The sequence below is a fragment of the Acanthochromis polyacanthus genome, chromosome 16 (assembly GCF_021347895.1).
Source record: "Acanthochromis polyacanthus isolate Apoly-LR-REF ecotype Palm Island chromosome 16, KAUST_Apoly_ChrSc, whole genome shotgun sequence".
NCBI lineage: Eukaryota > Metazoa > Chordata > Actinopteri > Pomacentridae > Acanthochromis > Acanthochromis polyacanthus.
In genome coordinates this window covers 17,836,227-17,852,013 of record NC_067128.1, presented here as the reverse complement: position 1 = coordinate 17,852,013, position 15,787 = coordinate 17,836,227, and the positions used below count along the sequence as shown (strand labels likewise).

Genomic DNA, 15,787 nt, shown 5'->3' with positions numbered 1-15,787 from the left:
GGTCATGAATAAAACTTGCACTTTGAAGAGGAAGATTTTGTTATTTATTCTTTCAAGAGCCGCATACTGTTGCTTGAAGTAAATTCTCTTAATGTCTGATATCGCCCAAGTTATTTCATAACTGTGTGCAAATATGCGTAGTGCCTTTGATAGCTCTGGTCTTTTAAACGTCTTCTTTTCTAATTAAGTTCCAGTCAGCAATATACATCTCAAATGGTGTTAAATTAGTCTTTTGTAAGATTAATGATATTCCAAACACGCCCTCATCTATCTGTCGCCAGTATTACTCTTTGCATCTGCACTTCATTGGTTTGTGTCTCTTTGGTTTACGCAGCAGCTTCCCCTGCTGTCTTTTGTTTTGTTCTCCTTAACAGGGATTTAGTGTTTCTTGCAGCAGGGTTTGGGAGGGATTGGGGTGGACAGGAGTGACTTAAAAAGGTGTGTGTTGCCTACCCACCGTGCCCAGCCGAGGGAAGGGATTTACTGTTCATCAGAGGGTTTATATAAGGATCGAAAAAGATGGATAGACAGATCAAGTCTACAGTTGACTGAGGGGAGATGGAGGCGGCAGTGAGGGTGTTGTGGACATAAAGGAATAGACTTTAACACATAGTATAGTTTAGATTTAACTTGACAATACGTCATGTCAGCAGTGTGACACTGCCTACATTAAATATTTGTCTGAAGTTCATTCTAAAGCTAACCAGCACACAGCTCCCAAATTAATCAGTCTGCAGTGATGAGATTTTCTTCTCTCCAGTTATGTTTTCTGACCCTGATCTCCATCTCTCTGCTCTCTGCTGATGCACCCGTGTTCCTCTCTGTGTTTGGCTGACTTGATTAAATCCATGGTGTAATGGGAAACAAATTATGGCTTGTGCAGCATGATGAGTTGAAGAGGGGGGGATAATTAGTATGTTCACCCAGCTCTTTAAAGCGATGTGTGGGTATGTATGGCCCTTCTCCCAGTTCACACTCCTTCTCCTCCCCCTCTTTCTCATTTGTTGGATGTCTCCCCAGCTTCGGCTTTCTCTTTGTGAGTGTTTATGTAGCTGATGTCCACGTGTCCACGTGTGGTTGTTGTAGTGCAGACATCCTGGTGTGTGTTTCACAGCGTAGCGAATAGTTCATATGTATTCATGAGTAGTTACTTGAGGCATCGCCACCAGAGTCATCAGTCCTTGGCCTGGAAGTGATCTGTCAGTGGCTCTAATGATCCAGCATGCACACACTGTTGCAAGCTCTTCTGTCCTTGTCAAGCATGCCAGGGCTGGTTGCTCTCACATGTGGTCTGAGAGCTGACGCACCTTCATCGTCACTACCAGACTGTCAGTGGAGAGGACAGGTTTCAGCGTGTTTTCACTGACTGACAGATACCAAAAAGAAAAGAAAAATGTGCTGCCAAATTCAAGTGTGTGGAAAAAATACAAACATGTCCATAAATATAACACATGTAGTTTCAGTGTCCTTAACTTACTGAAGTTTTCGTGTCTTTTACGAATCTACTTGTAAATGTCACTAAGCAAAAGATGTTGGGTCTCGGTGACTTTTTAAATTAGCATCTAAATTACAGGAATGTTTTCGCAGTCTCCCTGTATGACTGCTGAGTGTCTAAGAGAAAGTCTAAAACAGACTTTCTGAAGATTTATCACCTCTTTCAGCTGTCAGTTTAGTGCCAAGAAAAGCAGGTTTCACAGTGTGCTGACAAATGGCTTTTCTAACTGTAATTCCATGCTGATGCCAACCAAACAAGAATTTTAAAAAAAAAATGTACACAAGTTAAAACAAGTAAAGGTGGTTCTGCATGTGGCTTAAGAGTTCGGGTAGTCTGTTGTACTGCACATTCTCTGTCTTTGTTTTTATTTTATATTAATCAAAACTTGTCTCTTTCTGCTTCTGTCTCTGTACAGTGGTATCGGCAGAAACTGGCCATGGGCATCAGGCGGGAGCAGCATCCTGGCAGAGTATGGAACGCTACATCTGGAGTTTATGCACCTCAGCAAACTTTCTGGAAACCCAGAATTTGCTCAGAAGGTAAAAAACAAACAGAAATATAGAGATAGCTTTTTGTACCTTAATATTGGCCCTAAATTTGCATTTCCCTCTTTCACAGTTTCTCTGTGGTGCATTAACAGTGAACATGGCTTTAATAAGTATAATACTTTAGGTGGTATTTGAATTCTGCTTCTTTTATCCTTAGGTAATGAACATCCGTAAAGTGCTGAATCGCCTGGACAAACCCCAGGGACTGTACCCCAATTACCTGAACCCAAACAGTGGCCAGTGGGGCCAGCGTAAGTCCTCACCTCTCTTTCGTCTTCCTTCTTGTTTCTGTCCTGCCTTTATGCGGCAGGATCATGGCACTGCCTGAGTGTCTGATTCATTACTACGGTAAACATGCACTTCATTACAATAATCTGATGGCAACTGAACATATCGACTCCATTTCTGAATAAACACCCTGCTCACTTTTCTGTAGAAGTCACAGTCTTACTAGATCAGACCTAGTAACATTTCTGTATCACTTTCAACATGGCACATGTCTGAACTGCATGCAGTCACATTACCAGAAAGCCACACACATGTGATGTACTTTGAGTTGTGTATAGCCCACATTTCAGACTCATAAGTTTAGACCTTTCTGACTCACTTTGCCTTTCATTTTTAAATCTATTACAAACTGGAGGGTCAATAAAAATGTAACTATAGGGCACCCAGGTACCTCAACAAGTCGAGCAGGCAGCCCATGAACAGAAACTATAATGTGATGGAGACAGAGTCTGTAACAGGCCAGAAAAATGAGAATTACCGATAATAAGTCTAATCCAGGTTGTGGCAAAACATTAACAGGTGGTGAAGTTTAGTTTGTCACTTCCAGCTGTTTGTAGGAGTCTTCCTCTGAGTTTATTAAATACCTGCTGCATCAGACAGCAGCTGCATCCATGTGAGCATCCTCAGAGTTGCCCATATTTATGCGCATGGAAGAACAGCAGTATCTCCGTTAGTTGCTTATAACTGTGAAATAATCCAGACATGTGATGTGATCGGTCAGGCTCAAACGGTAACTGACGCTGTGTTCTTTTCTTCATATCAGAGAGCGGAGCTGTCACACAGAGTCACTGTTATTTGCTGCAGTTAAATCATGCATTGCACAGTGGCCGTCCTCAGGAGCTCCATCACAGCTGTCGGGGTGTTTTTATTCTACTATTGGTAAAGTAATAGTGAGATTATGGTTAGACCTGCTCATCATTTTAGTGTTTGGAAAATCATGAATGAACTGGGCTGTTATTTGGGCAGTTTAAGCTGCTGTTAGTTCAAATTTAGTCTTATGTTTAATAGTGCAATCACTGTGGTGGAGATGAAGAAGTGACATAGGGCTGAATGACAGAATTCTGTGACTTTAGCATACTGATGAAGCAGCAAATTTACATCCTGTGAAAAGAAACAGTGACATTAGTGGTTGACTCACCAGATGCTGTAGTTAGAAAGCTGAACTTAAAATTTGAAATTGGTCAGTTGTTAGATAGATGGATAGACAGATGTATAGATGGGTGGGACTTGGGGAAATTCAAGGAACATATTTGTATCCGGGGCTGCCCTGCATTCACCCCAAGTCAGCTGGGATAGACTCCAGACCCCCCACGACCCTAATGAGGATTAAGTGGTGTGTAGATAATGCAGGGATAATGAATAATTGTATCCCAAATTATTGAAAATTTGAATAGTCCAAACCACCACAGACATTAACCCTGTGTGCTCCCTTGTCCTGACAAAACCCACTCCTACATAAAGAAGCACAGTCACACTCTCAGCCATGTTTTCCATTAGCTTTGTATCACCGAGCTTTTGCATCATCCCCCTGCATATGTTGAACACATGATTAGTGCTGCTCCCATTTGTTTTGTACTTGCTGAGTACTCTCTTTAAAGCTGATTCAAAATGTCAGTGTTTTTGGAGCTGCTTTTAGCACACCAGACCTTCTTTATTATTAACTGACAGGAAAAAAAACTGCACTGATCTTCTTTGGTCGTTCACTGGTTATGACAATAAACATCTCCCTTGGCGTCCCTCAAGGCTTGACCCTTGGGCTAACTCATAGTTTCATCTGCAGAATAAAGGTGAAAAGAACAAAGAGCCAGTGTGTGATTAAAATAAAATCAAACACTGAAATCTTTGAGTTAATAATTACCTGAACTTTGAGTCTGACATCAGAAACATTAATAAAATTTGCATTTATCACTTGAAGAATGTCACCAAGGTGAGACCTTTTTTTTACTCAAGATGACAGTGAAACACTAATGCATGCAAATTACAACTTGTCTAGATTACTGCAGTGCACTTTATGCCGATCTTTTAGAGAAAATAGTTCTCCATGTGTAATTTGCACTGACTAAAACCAGCAGAGTGCACATATCGTTCTTTTATTATAATCATTACACTGTCTCCAGCTTGGATTGAGAATTTCAAGAGTGTTAATTGTTTTTTTTAATTTGTATCTAAACTCGTACCCAGTTATTTTACATAAATGGTTCTTCACCGCCTTCACTTGATGTCAGATTCACACAGCGTTTTTTTGATTTACTAAAAAATGATCCATAATCAAAGGAGAGCTGAACTGATACACTGATTATTCGATTGTTGGATCAATACTGATTTGATATTGCAGCTGTTTTGACAAATTTTTCCCTCAGGTAATTTTATAAGCAAAACTGCTGAAAGTAATGTAATTTGCATGTTTTAAAATGTAATTATCTGCTTGTTTTCTTTGCCTTTTATGAGTATAAATTGAACCTTCTTTGATTTTAGACTCTTGGTCTGTAATGTATTGTTTTGGTTTATATGCTCTACGCTTGTATTTATTGTTTTCTAACATTTTATGGACCAAAATATCAACCGCTGAGAAACTAACCTTTAGATTATTCTTCAGTGAAAACAGCTGTTTCCACTACCAGACACAGACCTAATGGAAAGGCGGCTCTTTGTTTTGTGACGTCTGTATTCTTTGAGGCAAACAGTTTTGTAAAAAATGTTATGCCAATATATTGTGCTTTTAAAACTCCGTCTGAATTACAGATCTTTGTATGAAAAGTGCCATGTAATTTGGTATTTTTTAAGAGTTTCTAAGCTCTGGCAACAGGGACTGAAGGAAAATGAATGCTTATATTTGTCCATTTTAAATTATTGGATTAAGAAGTTATTTATTAACGCAGTAAAGCTGTTGAGTAGCACTGCAGGTTACCAGGTTTATGGTCATTTATAACAGGGGAGTAGATGTTGAACATACTGACAGAATTACCCCCATTCATTTCTATTATCCCAGTAAAAATGTATCACTTTAAGGCGTGCTAACAGTAGATTCAGGTTAGTTGCAGTATGTGCTATAGTGTCACATCCACTCCTTTTCCCTTTCCCTCTTTTGTCGCACAGTTTCATCACACTTTCTATTTGAACCTTGTTGACTCACTTTACATTACTGCAACCCTCTATTTACCCGTGTCGCTGTCATTTCAATCTATCCTATCTTTAACATCAGTATGTGTGTGCATCTGTGTCTGTTTCTGACAGGGTGCAATTTCAAATCCATTATCAGCTTCTTGAAAGGGTGTAGCTGAACAGGTAATGGTAATGATGACAGAGAGGTGAGACTTGAGGGAGAGGAGAGCATCAAGGTATGGAGTACAAAGAGACTAAAGCAGAGAAGAACGTGACAGAAGAAAGATGTGTTGTAGAGAAGGCGAGGGAAATGTGTTTATATAGCACATTTCCTGCCCAAAGTGCTTTACAGATTGCAGAGAAGACTAAGAGAAGTGATGTAAAGAATAGTCTGACAGAGGAATCCAGCACTAAAAGCCTTTCCTTCTGGATGGGAATTGTCATCTATCGGAGAGAACTGTCAGCTCAGTAGATACAATTAAAGTGGCACTGACAAGTGGCATGAGTGGGCCTGCATATCAGAATCAATTTTCACCCTGTTCTTAAAGCTGCTTTCAGTCATTTTGACCACTAGAGAGCAGAAACTGGACAGCTCTAATTTGTAAGCTTTGGAGTTGCAGTTTTAAGCTAAGTTAGCCACAGGTGTGTTCAGATTGTCCACTCTGCACCCAGTCACTCACCAACTACACTTGTTGCATCCCAGTATACACACTTGCATACTACTTAGTAGGGCTGGCCCGAATAGTGTTTTATTGCCTCCGAATATTCTGACCCTATTAAAGACGATTACCCGAATATTCGGATCCGTTCGTCTGGTCTCCCGGGGCCTTCGTTTTGTCTTCAGTTAAACTGAAGAATTCCCAAACAGCGGAGGTCTTCAGCGTCTTGTCTTGCGTTTATACAACGAAGTGAAGCGGGACGTCAGAGTCGGCAGCCACCTGGTCATTCGGGTGGTGGTAACAAACACAAATGGAGGAGCCGAGATGTGCCGAACACGGCAGGATGAGCCAATGTGGGCCGAAGGCAAAAGGAAGAAGGGTAGAGACGAGCTCCGAATATTTTCGTCTGGGGGGAGGAAGGGGTGATCACATAGACATATGTGTATATGTCATAGACATATGTGTATATGTTTATGTGATCACACAACGAGATGAGCCGATGTGGGCCGAAGACAGAGGGAAGACAGTAACGCCGAATATTCTTTTCGCCCGGTAACGTCCGACCGGAGGGTGAGCGAATATTCGGATACCAAAATTAATATCCGGATACTGCCGTACCGAACGAATATTCGGATATTAGGGATATTCGGGTCCAGCCCTACTACTTGGTATGGCAAAAAAGTTTTAGTATGTTCCAATACATAGTTTGTCATTGCAGTATACCAACAATACCAGGACTTTCTGCGCTTGGTCAGATTTTACAGAAGCCGTTTTGACCCTCAGTCCTCTGCACAGTTACGTCACATAGGTCAAGTTGTTTCATACGAGTATAAACAAGCTTATTGCACAAAATACTGCAACTATCAAAGTTAAAAGCCCAGTGTTGTCAAGTTGTACAGTATGTCTAAATTGCATACACCCAACAGTATGCCCTCAGTAAAGGCAGCTGTAGTACGCACGTGTAAAATAAAAATTAAACGGATGCAATTTGGAATGCTAGAATAGCGTTTGTTAAATACAACACACACTATGTAATAAGGGTAGACAGCTGTTGATATGTTTCGAATGCTACTTGGACATAGGCTCACTCTGCTACGTAGTTACGTGCTGGATATTCATAATCATCATATACAAATGGTACAACATCTGTATCTCATTTAAGGCTATAGACTCCACAAAGATGCTGTGTTTGGATAAGTACACGTTGTAGTTGATCTCTCCATAAAACGTAACACAAATCTACACCCTCATAACTTTATTTACAGCACACCATGCTGCATCCACCTGCACAAATACAAGAGGGACTCTGGCTGTAACTGTGCTGTTATAGACTAATCTTCAGTACTTTAATTGTGACTTTTTCATTCACATCAGTTAAATGTTTTGAAAGCAACAGTCTCCCTTGTTGTTATAGCTTGCTGAAAGTAATTCGTGATCAACACGATGTGATGATTTTGTAGTGCATTTAATAGTGGGTGAAATTTACAGTTAAGAATTCAGCTCATGTCATGTTTTTAGCCTCTTATTAAATGGACACATCTGAGAGTGATGCTGATACTCTTTTGTATTCCAAAGCAAATAATTATATTTTCCAGAAAGTCATACTATTCCTTTAATTTACTCCAATCAACTTTTGCCAGAAGCCACGAAGCACCAGGAGTTCAGCACGACATCAGGAGCCGCAGAAAAATAGTCTTTTAGCCTGCTGTGTTTTCATTTCAGCCGCCTGCCAAGAACCACAAAGATTAGGCAAATTAGACCAATAAAAGATTGAAGACTGTCTTTGTTTGAAACGCTGTTTTGCATACAAAATGCCACAAAAACATCATATTCTTGGTAGTTTATCGTTGGGAGACTGGGGAGTGTGAATCGATAGGTAAAGGCTCATGCAGAGGTGGAAGGGAAGATTGAAATCATCAAAGAAGCTCAAAGAGTTGTTGGAAAGTTTTTTTCTGCTCTGAAATACATAAAATCTAATTACTTCTCATGCTTCTTTTACCTTGCAGTGGTATCATGTTTGTTCAGGCCAGTCATTGCTCTGCTTAAATCAGGGCATAATTTTCTTGATTTCCACAGGAAATGTGAGGCATCAAACTAAAGATCCTTTGATCTAGTTTTATTATTTTGTTTTTTGATATCCATTGATATGCTTTCAGCTTTTATTAGAGCTCTTTCAGGTTTTGTTTTTACTACGTAGGTCTTTATTGAAGGTCCGCTAGTATCTGTGGTGGTTAAATATGGATCTGCACCTCTGGTCTTCTTGCTTTTATTATCTGATGCACTGAAATATTGAATAAAAGTACTGAAAGCACATCCGCAGTTATAATTGTTGGCATTTAGCTGACACTCTTAACCGGAGCCAGTAACTATGTTTTCATCCAAGTATTTTATGCAAATGATGACATATTCAATTAGCATTGCTTAATAGAAACAGCCGAGTTTAAACAGAAAAAAGGGAAATCGTCATAGAAAAATGCTTTCATACTTGTCTTAGTCAGAGAGAGCGTTTTTCATCTAGAAAGAAATTATGCGATAGGGATGGGAATGCATTTGTTGAATAAATTATAACCCTGGGATGTTTGCAGCCTAATGTTGTCTGAAAAATATCTCTACACTGCAGCTTTCCAGAAATACTTACCCTGTCTCTTTAACATATCACACATACAGTCTAATGTGTATTTATTTGACCGGTTGTATTTTACCCAGACAGCTGTGATATTTACTTGTGTGGATCAAAACGTTGAATCATAGTTTCAGTTCTTTCTCCATTTCTAATAATGTATTAGAAACATGTTTATTCAAATGTACTTTAATCAGACAGCTGAAATGCTGTTTGGCAGATCGCTGATGCTCCATTTTCAGCATGTGTCATCTCTCTCGTTGCTCTTGTTCCTGCTTTAATATTGAGCTTGTGGGAGGCCAGGTCCTGTTGTTGGCTCCAAACCAAACTGTCCTCAGCACCAGCCTCCTTTCTCCTCACCTCAACATGATCACAGCTGACATTTAATCTCTGCACTCCACAAACAGGGCTGGACTCTGTTAATGGCACATGCATATGGATGCACCTTCACCGACAATCAGCAGGACAAATACAAAAATACAGCTCGGCTGTCTGGAGGCTCAAATCCGATAACAGCCCCCCCACACACACACATAGTCCTGTAGTATCTCACAGACTGCAGCTATACACCCTTTATGTTTCACACATACATCCAGCCCTGTGTCATGTGAAGATGATCTGTGGATGACAGCTGTAATCTAACCCAGCAGATATATAGGAGACCCGTTTGTGTATCTGTATGAATGAGTTATATACCTTTATCTGTGTGTTGCAGATCATGTGTCCGTGGGTGGCCTGGGTGACAGTTTCTATGAATACCTGCTCAAGGCCTGGCTGATGTCTGACAAGACTGACGAGGAAGGCAAAAAGATGTACTATGATGCCCTGCAGGTATCACACACGCACTCACTGCTGACAGAACATACAGAAAAAAGCTCTTCAGTAAGAGTTGAGATGACTTTGAGGGTAAAACAGATGAGAATTATTCTTAGCTTCTGTCATAGACTTCACTGGAGCTGCAACAGTTAGCTGATCAAATAGTCAAGTGATCACCAGCTATTTTGATGACTGATAAATCATCTGAGTCATTTCCAAGCAGAAATGTCATCTGAGTCCTCCATCTAATTAGTGAAAAATCACTTCCTTTCCCTGTTTTATCCGATAGCGAACTGAAAATCTATGAGTTTTGAAATGTCGGTGGAACTAATTACAAGATTTGAAGACACCACCACGGGCTTCAGGGACTTTTGTGGAAAAATGCTTTACATTTTTACAAACATTTCCTGAACAGCTTATTTCTTATTTGGGACAATAATAAGTCTCTTGCTGTTCCTATCTGCTCTGTGTAAACACAGCCTGCAGTTCAGCCGAAAAGTCATTGTTGTGACACGACTGTTTATTACAGCTGAGTCACTCATGCTGCCTTGAGGAGCACAGAGTTGTTATAATTAGTTTTGGAAAAAATTGGTAAGTTTAAAGATTGGGTTTTTACAAGTTTTGACTCTGACACTGTTCATTTATTTATTTAAGAGAGCATGTCCTATAAAACCTGAAAGTGGTTTTTGGTTTTTATAAGGTTGAAAAGATCACCTGACTGTGTATCATTTCTATGTTTTCTTGACCAGGAAGTCAGCTTTATATTTTGTATTGGAGATTATGAACCAAATTCTTATGATGCTTGAAACCAACCTTCATGTATATTTGCTTTGTTTTTACATGTTTGAGTGAAGCCCTGTGACAGACTGGCGACCTGTCCAGGGTGTCCCCTGCCTTCACCCGAGTCAGCTGGGATAGACTCCAGCACCCCCCGTAACCCTAGTGAGGATAAAGCGGTGTATGGATGGATGTTTGAGTGATTTAATTTTATTAAAAGTAGGGCTGTCAAAATTAAAGCGTTACTGTGGATTAATTCATCATCCACAGTAACGCATTATTTGAAGAAAAAATTATACTGCAATTAAACCATCTGCAGCGCAGAATGACTCAAAATCCGTGAAACATCTCTGGCAATGCATTTTGGGCAGTTTGTCCAAGTAGACTTACCGTCGCATGCTGCTGCCAGGCACAAATGGGCAGTTGAACCGGGAGTGGCAGAACCAAGCAACTTGAACTGGAAGATGCTAAACAGCACGTTGGCCGTTTCAGTGGGAAATACTTATGCTCATACAAATTCTATTTATATCTATGTATATCCTTCTTTCTTCAGTCTGTTTGCTCATGTACAATGAAACGTGATTAATGTAGATTAAAAATGAATAATATTCAATCGCAATTAATCAAAATTAATCCACTGCAATCCTGTAATCAATCTGATTAAAGATTTCCATCGTTTGACAGCACTAATTAAAAGTTTTTGGTTGAAACCATTTTATGGATAATCAGCTAAAATATCCAGTTTTAGAAGTTATGTTTTTCTACTATTGTAATATCAGGGCTTATGGTGTTTGCATCTTTTTATATTAGAAATAGTCGAAAGTCATCCAAAAAGGGAAATGAAATTTCAAATCTTTTATTTATTAGTTTTATGAGAGACAGAGCTTCTTTGCTTCTTTATCTGGCAAGCATTACAGCACACAAAACAAATTAACAAATCAATGAGAATATTAACTTTGAATATACTAATACAGAGCATATAAAGCTTTAATAAGTTTCTCTTTAGTGGCAATTGACTGTAAGTTTTGAAGTGTTTTTTTCCCTCTAAAAGCTGTAATAGCACTTATGAAATATGAATCATTTAGTACAGAACTTGTCTTCTAATTCAAGTTCTAATTTTCAGTCTGTTGCTCTTATCACTGAAAAAATGTTGTAGATTCTGATGCACCACTGCGCTGGAATTCAGATTCACTATCAATGTATGTGAAAACCAAGCTAATGGCAAGAAAACTGTGAGTGTATCATGTATGGAGCTGGTGACCTCTGATTTTGAAGTTGTTCTTACGAAACACAGAGGTCTGTTTCCAGATGGTGAACTGCATGGATTTCCTCCACAGGGCTTTGCGTGCCTCCTGCACCCTCTGAGTCATTATAAGTGCTGGTTGGATACAATAGTGGACAACATAGGCGAGGGCAGCTTTAGATACTAAAAGTGGTCTTGCTGTGGTGTTCTTTTTTCTATCCGCAGGCAACGTTGTAAGAATGTAGCTTCCCAAGTAACCTTTAAACATGCTATACGTTGCTCAGATCCTCATGGTATTAGTCTTCTTCTGTAGATTTTTACATTTTATTTCAGTTGGGTTTTTTTTGTTTTGTTTTTTGCCTAAAGTGGTGATTTTGTCTCTCCAGTAATCTAATCTTTTATGAGCCAGATACTGAGTTTGAGCAGATGGAAGGACAACACCACACACACAGCTACACGTAGATTTGTATAACAAGACAAAGACAGGGAACAGATGAATCTACAGTAACAGGCCTGCTACACCCAAAGGACAAAGCACACACACACATGCAGGCAGCCTTCCTCTGTTAAAACAAATTGTCAAGTTAAGTTGTGTTGACAAGCGATGGGTCTCAGCTGGAGAGAGCTGATTGTCTGTCTGTCTGTAGCACACTGGGGGTAAAATGCACTTCATTACATGGTGACTACAATACAGGATTAAGCATGCAGGGATACTTTACCCATAATCCCTGATGATCTCTGAAGATTGGAGGCATTCTTGTGTTTTCTTTGGGGAGGAGAGAAGCAGCTGGATGTGTATCTGAGTCACTGTAGGACAATAAAACAATAACTTGAATTCTGAACAATCTGGACTGCATTAAAGGCTCAGTGCATGAAAATGAGATGGCTAACTCTCTATCCAAGAATATGATCCCATTCAGAGCTGCAACATTTATTCAATTAATAGAGACTTTATCAGCAAATCTTCCATGATTATTTAGTAATCTAGTGTTTATAGATGAAAGAAATCACAGTCGTGAGCACACATATTTTATCTCCCAGCCACTAACTCATTCAGTTATCTGTAGATACATTTTCAAGCAGAAAATTATTGTTTTTAAGGGCTAATCCCAGGATTTACAGAGCAGGGAAGCCAATGATCAGCACAAACTGCAACACTTCAAACCCTCTGAACCCCGAAATCCTTCAGCAGGTTTGAAATGCAAGATATCTTTTTAAAAGCATCGTCAAAGTTACTCCGTTTATCAGAGACAAAAACTGTAAGATCAGAAAGAATCATTGGATTGTCAGAATCTAATAATGTAGCTTTAAAACGGTTAAGCAGCTGTTCATTCTTTGGGCTTCATACTATCTCATATCATTGGTGAGCAGCTCTGTCATTGGCCGAGATGTCCCATTAATGGCTACATTTTGTAGATCCTGAGAATGGAGCCAGTAGGAGGTGCAGAGTTCTAGTTTCATCTCCGCCCACCTGCGTTACAATAATGGTGGAAGATTATTGAGGGATTTTTGCTGAAGAATTACTGCCTTCCCCACCTTAAAGTTGCAATAAAATTTTCTGTTAACACTTGGGTCACCTCTGCATCGTCAGATGTAGGATGTGACATCCGTCCATGCTAATGATCAAAGCTAACACACTCGTAAAAACCTCTGTGTCTTCCAGGCAATAGAAACCAACCTGATGAGGAAGTCGAGCGGTGGGCTGACCTACATAGCGGAGTGGAAGGGGGGACTGCTGGAGCATAAGATGGGTCACCTGACCTGTTTTGCGGGTGGCATGATCGCTCTGGGTGCCGATGGAGCGCCCAGCGACAAGACCGGCCACCAGATGGAGCAGGCAGCCGAGATCGCCCGAACCTGTCACGAGTCTTACGCCAGGACCGGTAAATATCCACAAACAATTTGTGTTTTTCATCTAGGTTTCAGAAATGTCGAAATTTTCGTTCTTTTCTTTCAACTATAATGGATCAAATGTATCTAAATACTGCCCTGCTGTGTTCTGTATTGCTTAATCCAAAAAAATGAATGCTTCATAAGTTATTTTTGTTGACAGCATTTTCTAATTTAAAACAGTCATGTCAGGTTTTTGAATGCTGTTCACACACGTCATCCTTTTATTTTGGACAGTCAAATGTTTTTACTCTCATCTAAAAGTCAGATTTTAACTGATGCCATATTTTGACGGGATGCAAGTTTCTCTTTGTAATCTTCAATCAAACAGCCGTATTTTTCTCCCTCATTTAAATCCGTCCTCAAGTCATGTTGTGACTCACCGTGTTTTAAATGCAGCTCCAGAGAGAAACATTTCCACTAGCGATTGAATAGCATTATTCTTTTGAGTGAACGCTGACCTGAAGTTTGTGACACTGCTCTGCACTGCACCCACATACATAACTTATGCTCACATTATGTAAATATATGGATAAATGACAGAGGCAAGTAAACTCGAATAAAAGAATGTCTGTCACAGATTACATTATATAGTGTTGTATGTAGTTCTGGTGAAAATGGGCGATACGCTGCTTCATCTCTACGTTCTTTTCTCCCTTTGTACAGCGTTGAAGCTCGGTCCAGAGGCATTTCGTTTCGACGGAGGGGTCGAGGCCATTGCCACCCGCCAGAATGAGAAATATTTCATCCTCCGTCCCGAGGTCATCGAGACCTACATGTACATGTGGAGGTTCACCCACGACCCCAAATACAGAGAGTGGGGCTGGGAGGCTGTCCAGGTAAAACAATTCCTGATCAAAATGAAAACTGTCTGTTGTGTTATTTCATGTAAGAAGACCTGCAGAGTTGGGTTCAAAAGAAAGTCAAGAGATTCAACCCAAAAGTGAATTAGTTGGCAGTTTTCCACATTCTAAAAAAACAACAGAAGAGAGAAACAGCTAACACAGGGTCAGTTTATTTAACTCAGTTTTATATTTAGCAAATAATCCGCCCCAAGATACAGTGATATTTTAAGTACACAAAGAGCTTTGAGTGATGTTGCCAGTCACTGATGGCCTTCTTCTTTATCTTCATCTCTTCCTCTTGTCTGTCTCTATCACTGTCTTTCATTCAGGCCTTAGAGCAGCATTGTAAAGTAGAAGGAGGCTACAGCGGCGTCAGAGACGTCTACTCTTCGACTCCAAACCACGATGATGTACAGCAGAGCTTCTACTTGGCCGAGACGCTCAAGTAAGACACACAACTAAGCAGCTCTACACACACAGCCTTCACTTCTGGACTGCTATGATTGTGTTGTCATTGCATTTTATGGAGGGACTGGGACCCTGCAGGCCCAAACTGACAGAGACGTCCAGTCTCTCACACACAGACACACAAACACAAGTTGTCATTCACTCAGACTAAGCTCCAGAGAGAAGCTCGGGTTACTGGCAAGGTTACTTCATACACATACACTAACTCACTGACTCCCTATGGGGGATTTTTGCAGATTTACAGTATATCTCGCTTCCAGAATTAACTACTAATGTAGAAAGGACAAAATATTTGGCTCAGAATAAAGGTAAAGATAGATGAACATGATGGGGAATCATATTTAACCTTCAGAATTTCTTAAAATTCACAGACTTCTACTTGTGGAAAGTGTTTTGGGGTCATTTTTATGCTTTTATCACATAGTAGACAGTGGAAATCTGAGAGGGAAAATGAAAAAGCAGAAGAAGACGACTGCAGGCTGTTGTGAACAGTGGAAGTTTTAAAACACAGGCCTTGAGCGTATACACGGCGTGTTCTGGTAAAAAATACCGAATGCTAACAGATCTGTTTTAACTTACAGTGTCAGTGCCACAGGGTGGATACCACAGTGCTGTTCTTTTAACTGTATTATAGGTCATAAAAAGAAGTTGGAGACTTTATCTTCTGCTGCCTCACTGTACACTCAGAATGTGTCTTTGAAGGCTCTTGTTCTACACTGATCATAATTTTAAAAACGTTTGATCCTTATTTCTGTTTGACTTCCAAATGTAAACTGGAGTCATTTCTCCTCTTGAAGATGTAATATCATGAAATCTAATTAGAAACACGTGCAGAACTTCTAGTGACTTTCCTTTCCTCAATTCATAACGTGGGCCTGCACAGATCTGAAATGGTGGAAAAACAGCGGAGGAAGACAAACTGTGAAAATCACCACATGTCCCAACACGCCACAGGCAACTACTACTTCTCACTTCCTCTTAATAGGTCCTGATATTTTTACTGTCCTCGTGTGTGTGTCTGAGTTTGTATGTGTTA

The 15,787-nt window shown here is 40.0% G+C and overlaps 1 protein-coding gene across 1 annotated transcript in view; it reads left to right on the top strand.

Moving 5' to 3' along the window:
* man1a1 (mannosidase, alpha, class 1A, member 1) overlaps positions 1 to 15,787 on the top strand; it is a 164,207-nt gene that overhangs the window by 134,851 nt on the left and 13,569 nt on the right. The window contains exons 6-11 of the mRNA XM_022199238.2: positions 1,911 to 2,034; positions 2,201 to 2,294; positions 9,428 to 9,543; positions 13,212 to 13,431; positions 14,105 to 14,277; positions 14,613 to 14,728. Of these exons, the coding sequence (XP_022054930.1) occupies positions 1,911 to 2,034; positions 2,201 to 2,294; positions 9,428 to 9,543; positions 13,212 to 13,431; positions 14,105 to 14,277; positions 14,613 to 14,728 (843 nt within the window). The remainder of the gene's footprint in view (positions 1 to 1,910; positions 2,035 to 2,200; positions 2,295 to 9,427; positions 9,544 to 13,211; positions 13,432 to 14,104; positions 14,278 to 14,612; positions 14,729 to 15,787) is intronic.